Source organism: Antechinus flavipes, chromosome 3 (assembly GCF_016432865.1).
Source record: "Antechinus flavipes isolate AdamAnt ecotype Samford, QLD, Australia chromosome 3, AdamAnt_v2, whole genome shotgun sequence".
In the NCBI taxonomy this organism is placed as follows: Eukaryota; Metazoa; Chordata; class Mammalia; order Dasyuromorphia; family Dasyuridae; genus Antechinus; species Antechinus flavipes.
Genome location: NC_067400.1, coordinates 614867201 through 614887873, shown reverse-complemented (window position 1 = coordinate 614887873; position 20673 = coordinate 614867201). Strand labels below are relative to the sequence as shown.

Below are 20673 nucleotides of genomic sequence, written 5' to 3'. Positions count from 1 at the left end.
TTGTTATTAATTTTTCCTTTGATTGGATTTTGGTGTTTAATTGGGAATTTTAAAATTTTTTTCTAGTTTTTTAAAAATTACACACCCAATTTGTTTATGTACTTTCCCCCTCTTTTATTGATGTAAGCATTTAAAGATATAAAATTTCCCCATTAGTACTGCTTTGGTTGCACCCCAAATGTTTTGGTTCATTGTCTCATTGTTGTCATTCTCTTTAATGAAATTATTGGTTGTTTATATGATTTATTCTTTGCTCTACTCATTCTTTAGGATTAGATTATTTAGTTGCCAGTTCATTTTTAGCCTATATTGAAAGGGCCTTTTATTGAATGTAATTTTTATGTCATTATGACCTGAGGAGAATATATTTAATATCTTCATTTGTTGAAGAGGTTGATTTTTGTGAAAGTACCAAGTATAGCTGAGAAAAATGTTTGCTCCTTTCTGTTCCCATTCAATATTCTCAGGAGATCCATCATAGCTAACTTTTCTAAATTCTCTTCATCTCCTTAATCTTTTAAAAATTTATTTTATGGTTATCTTTGTCCAGATCTGAGAAACGTAAATTGAGGTTCCCCACCAGTATAGTTTTACTATTTCCTCCTATAATTCATTCCCTTTTATTTGAATAATTAGAATGCCATTCCATTTGGTGTACACATGCTCACTATTTATATAGCTTCTCAGACATCCCAATCTGGATGTCTAATAGACATTTTTAAACTCAATATGTTCCAAATGGAACTCATTATCTTTCTCTTTAAATCCTCTTCCTCTTTCTATCTTCCCTATTACTAAATAGGGCAATACCATCTTTCCAGTCTCTCCCACACAAAACCTAGGAATCATCCTGGATTATTTGCTCTCTCTCACCATCTCCTGCCTTCCCCTTCCCCTACCATAGCCAAATTGATTTACTCCTGCAGCATCTCTTGAATTCACCTCCTTCTCTTTTCTGACGCCCACCATGCTGATACAGGCTCTTATCACCTTATACCTGGACTATGGCAGTAACATGCTGGGAATTTGCCTACCTCAAGTCTGTCCCCACTCCAATCCATTCTCCATTCAGCTACTAAAGGCATTTCCCTAAAACTCAGGTTTAATCATGTCACCACCGTTCTTACTCAATAAACTCCAGTGGCTCCCTATGACGTCCAAGATCAAATACAAAATGCTATGTTTAGCATTCAAAGTCCTTCATCCCCCATCCCTTCCTATTTACCATTTTCTTCTCCTATTTTATAGATGAGGAAGAAACTGAGAACTGAGGCAATTCGAGGTTTAATGATTTGCCCAGAGTCATACAGGTAGTAAGAACCTATTGGATTTGAACTCAGATGTTCTTGATTCCTAGTCAAGTGCTCTATTTATTTTACTACCTACCTGCCCCTTCTGCAGAACTATATCAGGTATCTTTCAAACTGGAAGTGCTATTGATAAGCAAATAATAGCTGAGTATAGGAACAGATCGGAAGCAGAGATCTGAAGAAGTGGATTATCTAGTTTGGCTGAAATGTTGTGTCTAATGAAGTGTTAATTAAATATAGCTTGTATCAACTCAGCCTAGCAGTAGAAATATCTAATCAATACAGAAGCTACATTCATCCAGGAATCCATACGGCCACCTCCAGAGACAGAAAGAAGACACAGTGATTGACAGTTCTGGAGCAGTGAATCAACTTGAACACATGGATTTCTTTGTGTTCCCACTCTTCCTGCCAGATATTGAGTGCACTCATGGAAGAATACAACCCAGATTTAAAGTGTTGATTGTAATGTTTTATTATTCATGTTTGATTGATTATTGAGTCATTTCAGCAATGTCTGACACTCTGTTTTGGGATTTTATTGACAGAGATACTGAGGGTTTTCTTATTTCCTTCTCCAGCTCAATTTACAGATGAGGAAACTGAAGCAGAGTTAAGTGACTTATCTAGAATCACACAGCTAAGAAGTGTCTGGAGCTGGATTTGAACTCAAAAAGATTAGCCTTCCCAACTCCTGGCCCAGCACTCTATTCACTTTATCATATAAATGAATAACTAGTAGTGTAAATAGAAATTCATGGGCTGGGACTCAAGAGCTATAGTGGTAGTTAGGGAGAATATTTATCATGTTAAACATATTTCTAGATTAGTCATGATGTGAAAGAAGTCTCAGAATGAAAGAAAAAAAAAAAAACCATGAGACAAAAAAAAGCCAACACAAAAAAGTAAAAATAGTATGCTTCACTTTGCATTCAAACTCCACAGTTCATTCTCTGTATGTGTTCCACATTTTCCATCAAGTGTCCCTTGAAATTGTCTTGCATCATTGCATTGCTGAGAAGAGCTAAATCTGTCATAGTTGATCATCACAAAATGTTGAATATCAATTGTTTTTTTTTAAATATTTTATTTCTTCCCAATTGCAAGTAAAATCAATTAGCAATTTTAAAAAATTTCAAGTTTCAAATTCCCTCTCCCTTTATCTTTTCCCTCTCCCTGAGATGGTTAACAACTTGATATAGGTTATATAGGTACAATCATATAAAATATATTTCCATATTAGTCCATACAGTCTAAAAAACCCACTAAAAAATAAAGACTATGAAAAAGAGCATACTTTGGGGCAGCTAGGTAGTGCAGGGGATAGAGCACCAGCCCTGAAGTCAGGAGGATCTGAGTTCAAATCTGATATCAGACACTTAGCCCCAATTGCGTCAGGGGAAAAAAAAAAGAAAGAGTATACTTCAATCTTCATTTAGACACTGTCAGTTCTTTCTCTGGAGGTGGATAGCATTTTTCATCATAAATCCTTAGGAATCATTTAGTATCATTGTATTGTTGAGAGTAGCTAAATCATTCACATTTGATCATTGCACAATTGTACAAATGTACAATGTATAACATTGTACAATATCGCTGTTAATGTATACAATGTCTCCTGGTTCTGCTCACCACTTTGCATCGGTTCGTGTATGTCTATCCAATTTTCCCGAAAGCATCCTATTCATCATTTCTTATAACAGATTCCATGATAATAATAAACTGCCGCCATCTCCTCAATTTCCAATTTTTTGCCACCACAAAAAAGCTACTATAAATATTTTTGTAAAATAGGTCCTTTTCCTTTTTTTTTTTTTTTAAATACGTTCTTCAGGATAGAGATCTAGTAGTAGTATTGTGGAATCAAAGGGTATGCATAATTTTATAGCCTTTGGGGCATAGTTCCAAATTGTTTCCCAGAATGATTGGTTCAATTCACAACCCCACCAACACTGCATTAGTGTCCTAATTTTTCCATATCCCTTCCAACATTTTTTCCTTTTCTTTTTTTGTCATGTTAGTTAATCTCATAGATATAAGGTGATATCTCAGAGTTCTTTTAATTTACACTCCTCTAATCAACAGTGGCTTAGAATGTTAAGGGACAGATCAATTCTCTGAGAGCTTCCACAGCTGTGGATCATAATATCTGAAGGAGTTGCAGCCTTTGCTGACACAGGCATTGCTGACTGACAATGAGATAAAATGGAGGCAGAGGGGAGAGGAGAGAGGTCAGAGAATGCAATGGCCTCTCAGTCAGAGAAGTCAGAGAACAACAACTGCCTCTCAGTCTCCTTGTATCATCCTCTCACAAGAGGAGATCCATTCTGGCTTGGATCTCCAGCAGCCACTGTCAGGTGGCTCTCATGTAATCCAATGGCTCCCATGAATTACAACATTAGAACTCTTTTTTAAAAAAAAATTACTAGAAATAGCTTTAATTTCTTCATCTAAAAATTGCCTGTTCGTATCCTTTGGCCACTTATCAATAGGGGAATGACTCATTGTTCTAAATTTAATAACATTCTCTTTATATTTGAGAAATGAGGCCTTTATCAGTGACCATTACTATAAAAACTTTCCCCTGGTTTTCTGGTTTCCTTTTAGCCAGGGTTGCATTGATCTCATTTGTGCAAAAGCGATTTAATTTGGAACTTCAGTCTAAAGGGCTCTGCACACTCAGCCAATCCCCTGCACCCCAGATTTCACTGGCTACTTTTCCTCACATATCCTTAGTCTCCAAGAAGCTGCTAAGGAGGAGTTGGCTTCAGGCAAGACATTGAGGAAGTTGATACTGAAGCTGACCCAGTCCCCCAGGGTCATATTAAGGGTCTGCCTGATCTCAGAATTGAGGCTGTAAACCAGGGCTTTCCCATTCAGGTTCTCCTTGCGGATCTTCTCTATGTACTGCTTCATGTTGGTTTCTGAGATGCCCAGCTGCTTGGCATTCTGATTCATCTGTGGGAGGAGAACGATCTGAGGTTAGGGAGTGAGCTGATTCTGGCCCCCAACAAAAAGCCAACTCTTCCCAATCCCAGTTTTGCAAAGGGGAGAAAGGGTGGCTGGTGGACCTCATGCTCAGAGAGGCCCAAAACGACATTGTGATGTCAGGCTTGACCGAGGGACAGTGTGTCCGACTGAGTGAGCCGGCCAACACGAGCTCAGAAGGCTCTCCCACAGGTGGCACAAACACTAGATGTGAATATTTAGAGTAGAGATGGCTCTACATTTGGGCAGCTCATGCTCTGCTTTGCTGAACAGTGCCTTCTTTGTCAAGGGAAGGAAGAGGGAAGAGAGGAAAGCTGGGAAGGGAAAGGAAAGGTCAGGAAAGAAGGAACTCTAGACTAGGGTCCCCAAATCCTCACCGCCTGGCACACTTCATCCGTGGACATCTTCAGCAGGGACAACGGAAGTTGCCGGTGACACATGGAAGCTTGCTTCAGGGTCCGGCGGCCCTGGATCAGCTCCAGGTGTCGCTTCAGGGACCGGTCCAGGTTGGTGGTGATTCCCCAGTATTGTAGGGCCTTCTCCACAGTGAAACTGAACTCCTTTTTTAGGAAACGGAGCATTTGCAAGAAGATCTCAGGGTCCTTGTCCAGTTCCATCAGCTTCCTCAATTCTTCCTTGACGCTGTCCAGCTCAACAACCACCTTGGTAAATGCTTTTTCCAGGTCATCCTCCAGCTTGATGGAGCCTTGTGATTCTACATAATAGAGGCTTTTGGTATTGTCTTTCCTAAGGTTCCACTGGGCCTCTGCTGTGGGCTCCTGCTTAGGAACATGAGGGTCTGGATCATTCTTTCTTTGCCCATGGATCACCCTCCACTGCTCGTCATCTTCAGCACACTGGAGCATCCAGGTCACCCTGAATGGCCACTCGTTGGCCAGGAGGACCCAGGCAATCACCTCCTTGCGGATTTGTTCATGTGGGTCATCTTCTGGCTGCTGTTTTGTGTCCTGCGCCTGTTTTCGCTTTAGGAGCTCTTCCTCTTCCTCCATGTACTGTGTCTGCTGTGGTGCCATTTCTAGTTTATCCCCAAATTTCTGTTTTCTAAGCTCCAGGGTGATCCAGCTCGTATAAACCACTCGCTCCATGTGGGCTCGGTTATGTGGGAGAAATTTGGAGATCTTTTCTCCTTCCAGATCATTAATAATCTTTTCCAATTCTTCAGTGACATTGGCTTCCAGTTCCCCCCGACTTTCCAAGTCTATCTGCCTCCTCTGACTCTCTTTTCTGTTTCTCTTTTCTGAACACTTAATCTCCTCCAGGAGTTTAATCTTGTCATCCCTGTTCCAGTGGGTCATAGAAAAGGGCAGTGTGATAAACTGGTTCAGGTACTGGTAGCCACTCCCAATCAGGCTGTCCATCTTCTTGGACCTCTCCACGCTCTCAGCAATAATCTTGGAGTCAGCGGCCAGGATGGAGATGAAGGGGGCTTTGGGATCTGAATGGAGGATGTGGAGGGCTTCCAGGGCACCCATCACCTTCTCAGGGGGGCAGGCATCCAGGTGGGTGATCTGAAGCACCACCTTGATATGCTGTCTGGTATATACCCCCAAGACCTCTAGGAACGTGGTGAGGACCTCGACCTCCTTCTTCACAGCATGCATGAAGCCGAGCTTGTTCGAGCACTTGGAACTGTCCATGAGTTTGTTGATGCTTTCCTTGGAGTTCTGGAAACATTTATATATCCCACATCCAAGACTCCACAAAGTGAATAAACCTATTGGAACTCCAGGAATTAAGAGTCCCTTCTTGATGTCAGGGACATCTGAATCCAAAATAAGGGAACACAGGCCCCCCAAAATGAGAAGAATCACCAAGAGGAAAAAAAACACTCGTTTAAAAGAACGCCACACCAGTCGGTCTGTTTGCTTTCTTGAGGCCTCTGTGGAATCCTGGACAGGGATCCCAAAAAGCTTGTAAAAAATCAGGGGCAGCCAATACTTCTTCTCGATGCAGCCACAGAGAGTGGTGACCAGGCCAGCCCAGAGAAAGTCGCTGCCAGCAAACTCCCAGGCCTGGAAGGGGACAAAGATGTAGCAGGTCTTGATGATGGTTGTGTCTGGTAGAGCCCTGGGCACACAGATGGCAATTTTCAATAAAAGGAGCATCTGATGGCAAAAAGGAAGCAAATGCTGACTACCAAACTGGGAATTGTGACGCCTTTCATTTGGCTCCACTTTAGGTTGCATACATTCTGTTGAGGGAAAAATCTAATCAGTCAGTGGGTAGGAAATGCCTACTATGTACCAGGGGCTATGTAGAAGCTGGGAAAAGATGAGGGAAAATACCACAATAATACCCTCAAGGAGCTTACATTCTTTTTGGGAAACAATAGGCACATAGATAAATCAATATCAAATATATTAAAGGTATATTCACAGTAACATTGGGCACATTGAACAAACTAGCAGTTAGGGAGGACAGGAAAAACATTAGCTAAAAGGAAGGTTATAATGGGCCAGAATTTGGGAGAAATATGCTTGAGGCAAGGATTCTTTTTTTTTTTTAATTTTATTTTATTTAATAATAAGTTTGTATTGACAGAATCCATGCCAGGATAATTTTTATACAACATTATCCCTTGCAATCGCTTATGTTTCGTTTTTTCCCCTCCCTCCCTCCACCCCCCCCCAAGATGGCAAGCAGTCCTATATATGTTAAATATGTTGCAGTATATCCTAGATACAATACATATTTGCAGAACCGAACAGTTCTCCCGCTGCACAGGGAGAATTGGATTCAGAAGGTAAAAATAACTCGGGAAGAAAATCAAAAATGCAAATAGTTCACATTCATTTCCCAGTATTCCTTCTTTGGGTGTAGCTGTTTCTGTCCATCATTTATCCATTGAAACTCAGTTAAGTCTCTTTGTCATAGAAATCCACTTCGATCAGAATACATCCTCATACAATATCGTTGTCGAAGTGTATAATGATCTCCTGGTTCTGCTCATCTCACTTAGCATCAGTCCATGTAGGTCTCTCCAAGCCTTTCTGTATTCATCCTGCTGGTCATTCCTTACAGAGCAATAATATTCCATAACATTCATATACCACAATTTACCCAGCCATTCTCCAATTGATGGGCATCCATTCATTTTCCAGTTTCTAGCCACTACAAACAGGGCTGCCACAAACATTTTGGCACATACAGGTCCCTTTCCCTTTTTTAGTATCTCTTTGGGGTATAAGCCCAATAGAAACACACTGCTGGATCAAAGAGTATGCACAGTTTGATAACTTTTTGGACATAATTCCAGATTGCTCTCCAGAATGGCTGGATTCGTTCACAACTCCACCAACAATGCATCAGTGTCCCCGTTTTCCCGCATCCCCTCCAACATTCATCATTATTTTTTCCTGTCATCTTAGCCAATCTGACAGGTGGCAGTCTGTCTGTCTCTCTTTTCTGAACACTTAATCTCCTCCAGGAGTTTAATCTTGTCATCCCTGTTCCAGTGGGGCATAGAAAAGGGCAGTGTGATAAACTGGTTCAGGTACTGGTAGCCACTCCCAATCAGGCTGTCCATCTTCTTGGACCTCTCCACGCTCTCAGCAATAATCTTGGAGTCAGCGGCCAGGATAGAGATGAAGGGGGCTTTGGGATTTGAATGGAGGATGTGGAGAGCTTCCAGGGCACCCATCACCTTCTCAGGGGGGCAGGCATCTAGGTGGCTGATCTGAAGCACCACCTTGATATGCTGTTTGTTATATACCCCCAAGACCTCTAGGAACTTGGTGAGGACCTCGACCTCCTTCTTCACAGCATGCATGAAGCCGAGCTGGTTCGAGCACTTGGAATTGTCCATGAGTTTCTTGATGCTTTCCTTGGAGTTCCGGAAAAATTTATATATCCCACATCCAAGACTCCACAAAGTGAATAAACCTATTGGAACTCCGGGAATTAAGAGTCCCTTCTTGGTGTCAGAGATATCTGAATCCAAAATAAGGGAACACAGGCCCCCCAAAATGAGAATAATCACCAAGAGAAAAAAAACCACTCGTTTAAAACAACGCCACATCAGTCGGTCTGTTTGCTTTCTTGAGGCCTCTGTGGAATCCTGGACAGGGATCCCAAAAAGCTTGTAAAAAATCAGGGGCAGCCAATACTTCTTCTCGATGCAGCCACAGAGAGTGGTGACCAAGCCAGCCCAGAGAAAGTCGCTGCCAGCAAACTCCCAGGCCTGGAAGGGGACAAAGATGTAGCGGGTCTTGATGATGGTTTTGTCTGGTAGAACCGTGGGCACACAGATGGCAATTTTCAATAAAAGGAGCATCTGACGGTAAAAAGGAAGCAAATGCTGACTACCAAACTGGGAATTGTGATGCCTTTCATTTGGCTCCACTTCAACTTGGATATAATCTGTTGAGGGAAAAATCTAATCAGTCAGTGGGTAGGAAATGCCTACTATGTACCAGGGGCTATGTAGAAGCTGGGAAAAGATGAGGGAAAATACCACAATAATAACCTCAAGGAGCTTACATTCTCTTTGGGAAACAATAGGCACATAGCTAAATCAATATCAAATATATTAAAGGTATATTCAGAGTAACATTGGGCACATTGAACAAATTAGCAGTTAGGGAGGACAGGAAAAACATTAGCTAAAAGGAAGGTTGTAATGGGCCAGAATTTGGGAGAAATATACCTGGGGCAAGGATTCTTACAACAAGGTGTTAAGTCAGTGGAATTGATGAGACAATGGTGAGCTAGTTTAGCATGGTGATCAATAGTTCTCTAGTTCAGTAGGATTGATTTAATCTTACAACAAATAATGGTTCCCTAGTGACATAATGATTGGCTTATTCTCAGTATGATGAATGAATTTAATTGTAATAAAGTATGTAAGAGATCAGAGTCAAACCTAGAGGAGGACTTGAAGATAGAGGCCCTCGTGGTGGCTGTCCTGTCTTCTTCACTTCTCCACTAAGACCAAGGCCCATCTGAAGGTCTCCAGAAAGCTAGTCTGGCCCAGGGTGAAGGAGACAGACTGTGAAGGAGATAATAAAGACTTTGGACTTTATCCCTGACTATTCTCATGGTGATTATTCTGCTGAGACCAAGGCCCATTCCTGGGACCTCCAGAGAGCTACCAGAACATTACAGAAGGTCTTAAGCAGAGCTTTAGAAAGTATAGTAGGGTGACAAGGAGAAGCCCTGCTGCATTTGTTGAGCTCCCTCTATGCGACTGATAAAATGACAGAGTTTGTACTTTTGTCTGTAGGAAAGAACTTTCATGTATGCAAACGTGCCCACTGGCTCCTTATCAAGGCCATGGAACGTATCAGGGATGTGGGGACATTGCCGCCATGTTCCGGAACTACTTCTTCAAGACTGGCTGTGGTGCAGAGGGATGGACTTGTCAGCAGAATCTACATGCTCATGGGAAGGGTATTTCTTTCCCTTGTTCCCCTTCACCCCTCAAGCAAGCAGCTAACAGCTGAAACGCAAGGAAATGAGAGACATGTCCTTGCCCACTGAAGCCTCAGACTGAAATTTCTACCTCATTCCTGGATCCTGTCTTCTGCCTTCCTTTTATCTGAGTCTAGGGATGAGTCGTTCTTAAAAAAAAAAAAAATGGAGCTTTCCCGTGTCTACCAGAAGCAATCATGAAAAAAGCATTTATGAACCTCCTACTATGTGTCATCTGCTAGTATATTAAAACAAAAGTGAACCAGCTCCAGGTGAAAGAGCTTCCATTCTACTGAATGTACCCATCATGCCATGATGTTCTTCTGCTGTAACTTTTTTAATGTGGGTAGGCTTCGTGAAATCCTTCTCTGCCAGTCGTGGTATTATGAAGATGACCCTGGGTTGGCAAAGGCTGTGCAAGTTCAGTGAAATCTCTGGAAAGGTTACAAATAGACTCCTGACTGCAATTTGAGTCTGATCAAGCAGTTTAATTAACTAGGAAAGCTGACCATTGTAAATTCTTTGGCCATGGCAGTAAATGAAACCCTAAAAAATAATAAGTGATCCTCATGCTGAGAGGCTCTTTCCAATTCTGTAGTGATCACACAGATGCTAGATGAGGGGTTCTTAGCTATTTCTGTGTCCTGGACTCCTTTGTAACCTAATGAAGCTTGGGGCCATCTTCGCAGAATCATGTTTTGAAATGTATAAAGTAAAAAAATACATTGGTTTAAAAGGAAACGATATATTGAAATAATTATCATGGTCAAAGGATATGAACAAACAATTTTCAGACAAAGAAACTAAAGCCATTTCTAGACATATGAAAAAAAAATGCTCTAAATCACTATTGATTAAAGAAATGAAATTAAAACAACTCTGAGGTAGCATCTTACCTCTCAAATTGGCTGAGATGACAGGAAAAGATAATGATAAACACTGGAGGGGATGTGGGAAAACTGGGACACTGATGCATCGTTGGTGAAGTTGTGAACGGATCCAAACATTCTGGAGAGCAATAGGTCACGATGCCCAAAGGACTCTCAAACTGTGCTACCCTTTGGTCCATCTGTGAGAGCAATAGGTCACGATGCCCAAAGGACTCTCAAACTGTGCTACCCTTTGGTCCATCTGTGTCTCTATGATTTATCGCTACCCTTTTTTTGTAGTGGTAAAGAATTGGAAATCAAGGGCATGCATATCCATTGGGGAATGTGCTATAAGAAATGATGAACAGGAAGATTTAAGAAAACGTGATGCAAAGTAAGTCTGACTTTATTTGTGTGAAAACTTTTTTGTAATTTTGCTCAAATAATTCCTGACTTTCTTTGGTAGGTAGATTCCCAAATATTTTATGCTATCAACAGTTATTTTGAATGGAATTTCTCTTTGTATCTCTTGCTCTTGGATTTTGTTGGTGGTGTATAAGAATGCTGAGGATTTATGGGGATTTATTTTGTATCCTGCTACTTTGCTAAAATTATGAATTATTTCTAATAGCTTTTTAGTAGAATCTCTGGGGTTTTCTAGGTATACCATCATATCATCTGCAAAGAGTGATAGTTTGGTTTCCTCATTGCCTACTCTAATTCCTTTAATCTCTTTCTCAACTCTTATTGCAGAGGCTAGTGTTTCTAATACAATATTGAATAGTAATGGTGATAGTGGGCAACCTTGCTTCACTCCAGATCTTACTGGGAAAGGTTCCAATTTTTCCCCATTGCATATGATGCTTACTGAAGGTTTTAAATATATGCTTCTAACTATTTTAAGGAAAAGTCCTCTTATTCCTATGCTCTCAAGTGTTTTTATTAGGAATGGCTGTTGGATTTTATCAAATGCTTTTTCTGCATCTATTGAGATGATCATATGGTTTTTCTTTGGTTGGTTGTTGATATAGTCAATTATGTTAATAGTTTTCCTAATATTGAACCAGCCCTGCATTCCTGGTATAAATCCTACTTGGTCATAGTGTATTATCCTGGGGATGATTTTCTGTAATCTTTTTGCTAATATTTTATTTAAGATTTTTAGCATCAATATTCATTAGGGAGATTGGTCTATAATTTTCTTTCTCTGTTTTCGGCCTACCTGGTTTAGGTATTAGTACCATATCTGTGTCATAAAAGGAGTTTGGTAGGACTCCTTCAATCCCTACTTCTTCAAATAATTTATTTAGCATTGGAGTTAATTGATCTTTAAATGTTTGATAGAATTCAGATGTAAATCCATCTGGTCCTGGGGATTTTTTCTTAGGGAGTTGATTGATAGTTTGTTCTATTTCTTTTTCTGAGATAGGAGTGTTTAGGATATTTACTTCTTCCTCTGTTAGTTTAGGCAAGCTATATTTTTGGAGGTATTCTTCTATTTCATTTAAGTTGTCGAATTTATTGGCGTAAAGTTGGGCAAAGTAACTCCTAATTATTGCTCTAATTTCCTCTTCATTAGTGGCGAGTTCTCCCTTTTCATTTTTAAGACTAACAATTTGATTTTCCTCTTTCCTTTTTTTAATCAGATTTACTAAGGGTTTGTCTATTTTGTTGGTTTTTTCATAGAACCAACTCTTAGTTTTATTAATTAATTCAATAGTTTTTTTACTTTCAATTTTATTGATCTCTCCTTTTATTTTTTGAATTTCAAGTTTAGTGTTTGATTGGGGGTTTTTAATTTGTTCCTTTTCTAGCATTTTTAGTTGCAAGCCCAATTCATTAACCTTCTCTTTCTCTATTTTATACAAATAGGCCTCTAGAGATATGAGATTTCCCCTTATTACCGCTTTGGCTGCATCCCATACATTTTGGTATGATGTCTCATTATTATCGTTTTCTTGGATGAAGTTATTAATTATGTCTATAATTTGCTGTTTCACCCAATCATTCTTTAGTATGAGATTATTTAGTTTCCAATTATTTTTTGGTCTACTTTCCCCTGGCTTTTTATTGAATGTAATTTTCAATGCATCATGGTCTGAAAAGGATGCATTCACTATTTCTGCCTTACTGCATTTGAGTTTGAGGTTTTTATGTCCTAATATATGGTCAATTTTTGTATAAGTTCCATGAACTGCTGAAAAGAAGGTGTACTCCTTTCTGTCCCCATTACATTTTCTCCAGAGATCTATCATATCTAATTTTTCTAGTATTCTATTTATCTCTTTGACTTCTTTCTTATTTATTTTGTGGTTTGATTTATCTAATTCTGAGAGTGCAAGGTTGAGATCTCCCACTATTATAGTTTTACTGTCTATTTCTTCTTGCAGCTCTCTTAATTTCTCTTTTAAGAATTTAGATGCTACACTACTTGGTGCATATATGTTTAATATAGATACTGCTACATTATTCATTTTACCCTTTAGCAAGATATAGTGCCCTTCTTTATCTCTTTTGATTAGATCAATTTTTGCTTTAGCTTGATCTGAGATGAGGATGGCTACCCCTGCTTTTTTGACTTCACCTGAAGCATAGTAGATTTTGCTCCAACCTTTTACCTTTAACCTGCATGTATCACCCCGCTTCAGGTGTGTTTCCTGTAAACAACATATTGTAGGATTCTGGCTTTTAATCCATTCTGCTAACCGCTTCCTCTTTATAGAGGAGTTTACCCCGTTCACATTTATGGTTAAAATGACCAATTCTGTATTACTTGCCATCTTGTTAACCCCGGTTTATGCTTTTCTCCCTTCTTACTCCCTTACCCCCCTTCCCAGTATTAAGCTTGTGAGCACTACTTGCTTCTCACAGCCCTCCCTTTTTAGTATCCCTCCCCCCCCTTAGAGTTCCTCCCCCTAACTTACCCCTTTCCCTCCCAGTTACCGTATTCCCTTCCACTTAGCTTATTCCTTCCCTTTTCACTTTTCCCTTCTCACTTTTCAATGAGATGGGAGAAGTTTCACCATAGATTGAATATGTCTAAAATTTTTCTCTTAATGCCAATTCTGAAAGCAGTAAAATACTCACTATATTCATCCCTCTCCATTCTTTCTCTCAGATATAATAGGTTTCCTATGCCTCTTTCTGAGATGTACTACCCCCACTTTACCCTTTTTCTGGTACAATGTCCTTTCCACATCTAGTTTCTAGAACAAGGTATACATGTATTCTTTATACATCTTTATAGCCGAAATATAGTTCCCAAGATTAATCTTTACCTTTTTAGATTTCTCTTGAGTTCTGTGCTTGTAGATCAAATTTTTTGTTAAGTTCTGGCTTTTTCATCAAAAATAGGTGAAATTTGCTTACTTCGTTGAATGTCCATCTTCTTCCCTGGAAAAAGATGCTCATTCTCGCTGGGTAAGTTATTTTTGGTTGCATACCAAGTTCCTTAGCCTTTCGGAATATCATATTCCAGGCCCTTCGATCCTTTAATGTGGATACTGCCAGATCCTGGGTGATCCTTATTGTGGCTCCTTGATACTTGAATTGGGTTTTTCTAGCTGCTTGCAGTATTTTTTCCTTCACCTGAGGGTTCTGACATTTGGCCACTATATTCCTTGGTGTTTTGATTTTAGGATCCCTTTCAGTAGGGGATCGATGAATTCTTTCAATGTCTATTTTACCCTCTGTTTCTATGACTTCTGGGCAGTTCTCTTTGATAATTTCCTGGAAAATAGTGTCCAGGCTTTTTTTTTTTTCATCATACTTTTCTGGGAGTCCGATGATTCTCAGGTTGTCTCTCCTGGATCTGTTTTCCAGGTCTGTTGTCTTCTCCTAGAAGGTATTTCACATTCTTTTCCATTGTTTGATTTTTTTGGATTTGCTTGACTGATTCTTCTTGTCTCCTCGAGTCATTCAATTCCATTTGTTCGACCCTGATTTTCAGTGAAGTATTTTCTTCACTTACTTTTTAAAGATCTTTTTCTAATTGTCCAATTGAGTTCTTTTGTTCTGTGGAATTTTTTTCCATTTCGCCAATTTTGTTTTTTAGAGAGCTATTTTCTGTTTCCAGTTCACCAATCCTATTTTTCAAGGATTTGATTTCTTTATCCACTCTCTCTTTAACTGAGTGGGACGACTTCTCCAGGCTCTTTTGCCAAGCCTCCCTCTCCTTTTGCCAAGTCTCCCTCTCCTTTTGCCAAGCCTCCCTCTCCTTTTCCCATTTTTCTTCTAGCTCCCTTGTGAGAGCCTTTTTAATTTCCTTCATGAGATTCATCTGTGCTGAGGAACAGATGATCTCCTCCTTTGGGGATTCACCTGGGGACTGTTTGTTTTTAGTCTCCTCAGGATTTGGAGTCTGCTCTTTATCTGTATAGAAGCTGTCAAGGGTTAAAGTCTTTTTCAGTTTCTTGCTCATTCTGTCTAATAATCAAAGACAAACTATCAAAGAAACAGAAGAAAAAAAGCCTTGAATGGAGGCTGCTTTCTTTGGGGGGAGGGGCAGGGTAGCCGTGAGGCACGGGTCCTACTGTGCTACGGCGCCGGCGCTCTGAGATCCGAGCGGGCTGAGACACTGTGGGGGAGGGGTGGCCAGGTCCCGAGAGACTCCAGCTGTTTGGGGTTGTATTCTTCAACCCCGGTGTTTTTAGCTTCTCTGCTGGGCTGCTGACTTGCTGCTGGAGCAAAGTATCTAATCCTGTAGCAAAGCTCTCCCCTCAGAGATGGCTGCGATCACGCCCCACCCCCTCTCCGCTCTGCTCGGCTCTGAGCTGCTTTCTGTGCTCTCGCTGCAGCTGCTGCCCGCAGTCTGCTTCCGATCTAATAACCGTCCCCGCCCTCGCGAAAAACAGACCTTTCTTGACGAGTCTCAAGGATGGTTTCTCTTGGTAAGTAATTGAATGTTTTTTTTTTTTCAGTCGAGCATTAATTCAGAGGCAGGAAATGAACTGGATAGTGAGAGAAAAGCGCGGAGGTTACACAAGGGAGTGCCTCCTCTCCGCCATCTTGGCCGGACGAGGCAAGGATTCTTACAACAAGGTGTTAAGTCAGTGGAATTGATGAGACAATGGTGAGCTAGTTTAGCATGGTGATCAATAGTTTCCTAGTTCAGTAGGATTGATTTAAATCTTACAACAAATAATGGTTCCCTAGTGACATAATGATTGGCTTATTCTCAGTATGACGAATGAATTTAATTGTAATAAAGTATGTGAGACCTAGAGGAGGACTCAAAGATAGAGACCCTCCTGGTGGCTGTCCTGTCTCCTTCACTTCTCCACTAAGACCAAGGCCCATCTGAAGGTCTCCAGAAAGCTAGTCTGGCCCAGGGTGAAGGAGACAGACTGTGAAGGAGATAATAAAGACTTTGGACTTTATCCCTGATTATTCTCTTGGTGATTATTCTGCTGAGACCAAGGCCCATTCCTAGGACCTCCAGAGAGCTACCAGAACATTACAGAAGGTCTTAAGCAGAGCTTTAGAAAGTATAGTAGGGTGATGAGGAGAAGCTCTGCTGCTTTTTTTGAGCTCCCTCTATGCGACTGATAAAACGATAAAATTGTCTGTAGGAAAGAATTTTCATGTATGCAAACGTGCCCACTGGCTCCTTACTGAGGCCACGGAACCTATCAGGGATGTGGGGACATTGCCGCCATGTCCTGGAACTACTTCTTCAAGACTGGCTGTGGTGCAAAGGGATGGACTTGTCAGCAGAATCTACATGCTCATGGGGAGGGTATCTCTTTCCCTTGTTCCCCTTCACCCTTCAAGCAAGCAGCTAACAGCTGAAATGCAAGGAAATGAGAGACATGTCCTTGCCCACTGAAGCCTCAGACTGAAATTTCTACCTCATTTCTGGATCCTGTCTTCTGCCTTCCTTTTATCTGAGTCTAGGGATGAGTCGTTCTTAAAAAAAAAAAAAATGGAGCTTTCCAGTGTCTACCAGAAGCAATCATGAAAAAAGCATTTATGAACCTCCTACTACGTTCATCTGCTAGTGTATTAAAACAAAAGTGAACCAGCTCCAGGTGAAAGAGCTTCCATTCTACTGAATGTACCCATCATGCCATGATGTTCTTGTGCTGTAACTTTTTTAATGTGGGCAGGCTTCGTGAAATCCTTCTCTGCCAGTCGTGGTATTATGAAGATGACCCTGGGTTGGCAAAGGCTGTGCAAGTGCAGTGAAATCTCTGGAAAGGTTATGAAGAGACTCCTGACTGCAATTTGAGTCTGACCAAGCAGCTTAATTAACTAGGAAAGCTGACCATTGTGAATTTTTTGGCCATGGCAGTAAATGAAACCCTAAAAAATAATAAGTGACCCTCATGCTGAGAGGCTCTTTCTAATTCTGCAGTGATCACACAGATGCTAGATGAGGGGTTCTTAGCCATTTCTGTATCCTGGACTCCTTTGTATCCTAATGAAGCTTGGGGCCATCTTCACAGAATCATGTTTTGAAATGTATAAAGTAAAAAAATACATTGGTTTAAAAGGAAACGATATATTGAAATAATTATTATGGTCAAAGGATATGAACAAACAATTTTCAGACAAAGAAACTAAAGCCATTTCTAGTCATATGAAAAAATGCTCTAAATCACTATTGATTAAAGAAATGAAATTAAAACAACTCTGAGGTAGCATCTTACCTCTCAAATTGGCTGAGATGACAGGAAAAGATAATGATAAACACTGGAGGGGATGTGGGAAAACTGGGACACTGATGCATCGTTGGTGAAGTTGTGAACGGATCCAAACATTCTGGAGAGCAATAGGTCACGATGCCCAAAGGACTCTCAAACTGTGCTACCCTTTGGTCCATCTGTGAGAGCAATAGGTCACGATGCCCAAAGGACTCTCAAACTGTGCTACCCTTTGGTCCATCTGTGTCTCTATGATTTATCGCTACCCTTTTTTTGTAGTGGTAAAGAATTGGAAATCAAGGGCATGCATATCCATTGGGGAATGTGCTATAAGAAATGATGAACAGGAAGATTTAAGAAAACGTGATGCAAAGTAAAATAAGCAGAACTAGGAGAAGAGCAGATACAGTAACAGCAATATTCTACAACGATCTACTGGGAATGATTTAGCTATTCTCAGCAGCACAAGGATCCAAGACTATTCCATAGGACTAATGCGGAAAAAAGCTAACCATCTCCAAAGAAAGAACTGAGGAGGCTGAAAGCAGATTGAAGCATGCTTTTTAAATTTTACTTTGTTTTTGTTGCTTGTTTTTTATCTTTGTTTCTTTGTTTTTTGGTCTGTGTTTTCATTCACAATGTTGCTGATATGAAGATATGCTTTGCATGACTGCACACATATTACCTATATGAAATTGCTTGCCTTCTCAATGATGGTGGAGGATAACCGGGGGAAGGAGAGAATTTGAAACTCTAAATTTTTAAAAAAACGAATGCCAAAATGGTTTTATATGTAATTGGAAAAAACAAAATATTCTTTTTTGTTTGTTTGTTTGTTTGTTTGTTTTTTATTTTATTTTAATTTTTTTTGCCACTTAAATCACAATTTATTGAGAAGATAAAATGAAAAACAAAATATTCTTTTAAAAATGAGTGTTCACAGGATTTTTTAACATGTTCTCAACGGTAGCAAAAAAGAAAAATGACTCCATGAGACCTTTGATAATTTCTCAGTATAGTGTCTGTGGGGCACTACTAGGTGGCCACCCGGAGTCAGGAGGATCCGAGTTCAAATCTGGCCTCTAATATTCAATACTTATTAGCTGTGTGACCCTAGGCAAGTCACTTAACCCCAATTGTCTTGCCGAAAAAAATAATATAGTCCTGTGATGAAGTATTTTTAAAGAACACATCTAGGAAAACAGCTTGAGTATCAATAGATATTGCAGACCATGACGGGATAGAGAAACTCTACAGAGAATTTGATCCAGACCTCCAAGTTAAATCAGCATATAATTTTATGCACACTGAAGCAACTTCAATGAGAAAATGGGAATAATTGAGCTGGTTGACCAAAATTTGGAAAATATGAACCAGAAATGAGAGGATCCAAAGATGTGGCATCTCATGACTACACAGAAGTCTCATAACCACACAGCATGGATATTTCCTCTGAGGAAAGAATTTTTTGGTAATAATAGTTTTTCATTTTTCAAAAGACATGCAAGGATAATTTTCAGCATTCAGCCTTGAAAAACTTTGTGTTCCAGATTTTTCTCCCTCCTTTCTTCCTTTCCCTGCCTCCCCTAGACAGTAAGTAATCCAGTATTGGTTAAACATGTGCAATTTTTGTAAACTTATTTCCACATTTATCATGCTGCACAAGACAAATCAGATCAAAAAGGGGAAAAAATGAGAAAGAAAAAAAACAAGCAAGTGAGGGACAAAATAACAACAATAAAGGTGAAAATGCTATGTTGTGATCCACATTCAGTGGCCAAAGTCCTCTCCATCGTAAGGCTATTGCAATTGGTCTGAATCACCTCATTGTTGAAGAGGGCCATGTCCATCAGAATTGATCATCATATAGTTTTGTTGTTGAAGTATATAATGATCTCCTGGTCCTGCTCATTTTGCTCAGCATCAGTTCATGTGAGTCTCTCCAGGCCTCTCTGAAATCTCCCTGCTGATTGTTTCTTACAGAACAATAATATTCCATAACATTCATACCCCAAAACTTAGTCATTCTCCAAATGATGGACATCTACTCATTTTTCCAATCCTTTGCTGCCACAAACATTTGTGCACATATGGGTCCCTTTCCCTCTAAGATCTCTGGGATACAGGCCCAGTAGAGACACCACTGGATCCAAGAGCGTGCACCATCTGACAGCCCTTTGGGCATGGTTCCGAATTGCTCTCCAGAAGGGTTGGATCAGTTCATGAGGAAAGAATTTGAAAGATGTAATGGAATATTATTGTGCCGAAAGAAATGATGAAAGGGATGATTTCTGAAAAATCATCCTTATGACCTGACATGAAGGGAAGTAGGTAGAATCACAAAAGTCTCTGTTGTGTAAAGGACGTTGTAAAGAAGAACAGAAACTCTGACGGATTGAAGAAATTAGATCGATGGGACGATCAAGCAGAATTTCGGAGGACTAATGGTGAAATGTTAGAATCCTTACAAGGTGTTAAGTCATTAGAGTTGATAGAAACGATGCTTAGGGACTTCACACCTTTGGAGCTCATACCTTTAAGAGAGTTTACATATTAGCTCGCACATTAGAGTTCACAAGCCCGGAAGATTTACAAGTTGCACCTCCCACAATTCCATTCTCCCAGAGGGTTCACACCATTAAGAGATCATATATAAGAAGCTCTCAGTCTCAGCGAGGAGTCAGTTGAAGAGATTGAGAGCCAGAATTCAGTCAGGAGAGTAGAACCAAGATTCAGAGAGAACTGGAGGCTGAAGCTGGCAGACAAGCTGCAAGAGCTCTTGGAACCAAGGAGAGAGAGGCCTCTAAGAAAAACTAACCAGGCTATTTTGAAGGAGACAATAAAGATTTAAACTTTTAACAGCTGGCTGCATTTGAGGTGATTATTACATGGAACTGAAACTAAGGCTGCCTCCAGAAGCCCCCCAAGAAACCTGATACCAGAAAATGATTATATTTTAGAGAAAATAAGAAGAACATTACAGTGAAATACGCTGCCCACCTCCTGACTGAGAGGATGGATCCAACGTGTAGATTGAGACATATACTGAGGAAGGTGGGGAAACATGGCTTAGCCAATGACGGAATTTCTTTTGCTTAATGATGCATATTTTTAGTGCAGCTAGGTGACACAGTGTTTAGACTGTTGAGTCTGAAATCAGGAAGACCCGAGTTCAAATCTGGCCTCAGACACTAGCTGTATTACCCTGGAAAAGTCACTTAACTATTGTTTGCCTCAGTTTCCTCATCTGTAAAATGGGGATACTAATAGCATTTACTTTCTGTGTTATGTGAAGATCAATTTAGATAATAACTGTCAAACACTTAGTGCAGTATCTGGTATATAATCAAACTTATTTAACATTAGTTATTATCATTAACAGATTTGTTACAAGTTTTGTTTTTCTTTTTCAATAGATGGGGAGATGAGTGG

At 40.1% G+C, this 20673-nt stretch overlaps 1 protein-coding gene across 2 annotated transcripts; it reads right to left on the bottom strand.

Annotated features, from left to right (window-relative positions):
* Nucleotides 1-1760: 1760 nt before the first annotated feature.
* Nucleotides 1761-8764, bottom strand: LOC127556223 (NTPase KAP family P-loop domain-containing protein 1-like). 2 transcript variants are annotated; one of them, XM_051989244.1, is made up of 3 exons: nucleotides 7963-8764; nucleotides 4676-5794; nucleotides 1761-4268 (listed from the first exon to the last, which is right to left on the bottom strand). In XM_051989244.1, the coding sequence occupies exons 1-3, from the start codon at nucleotides 8590-8592 to the stop codon at nucleotides 4023-4025; spliced, it is 1995 nt and encodes a 664-aa protein (XP_051845204.1). In that variant the 5' UTR covers nucleotides 8593-8764; the 3' UTR covers nucleotides 1761-4022. The 2 variants fall into 2 exon arrangements, with proteins under 2 accessions (XP_051845204.1, XP_051845203.1); XM_051989243.1 differs by lacking the exon at nucleotides 7963-8764 and having other exon boundaries at nucleotides 4676-7061.
* Between the last annotated feature and the right edge of the window lie 11909 nt (nucleotides 8765-20673).

Coding starts and splice junctions, on each gene's coding strand:
- LOC127556223 (XM_051989243.1), bottom strand. CDS start 6,505: ATGCAACCTAAAGTGGAGCCAAATGAAAGGCGTCACAATTCCCAGTTT. Junction 4,269..4,675: donor CGGATGAAGTGTGCCAGGCG/GTGAGGATTTGG, acceptor CTCCTCCCACAG/ATGAATCAGAATGCCAAGCA.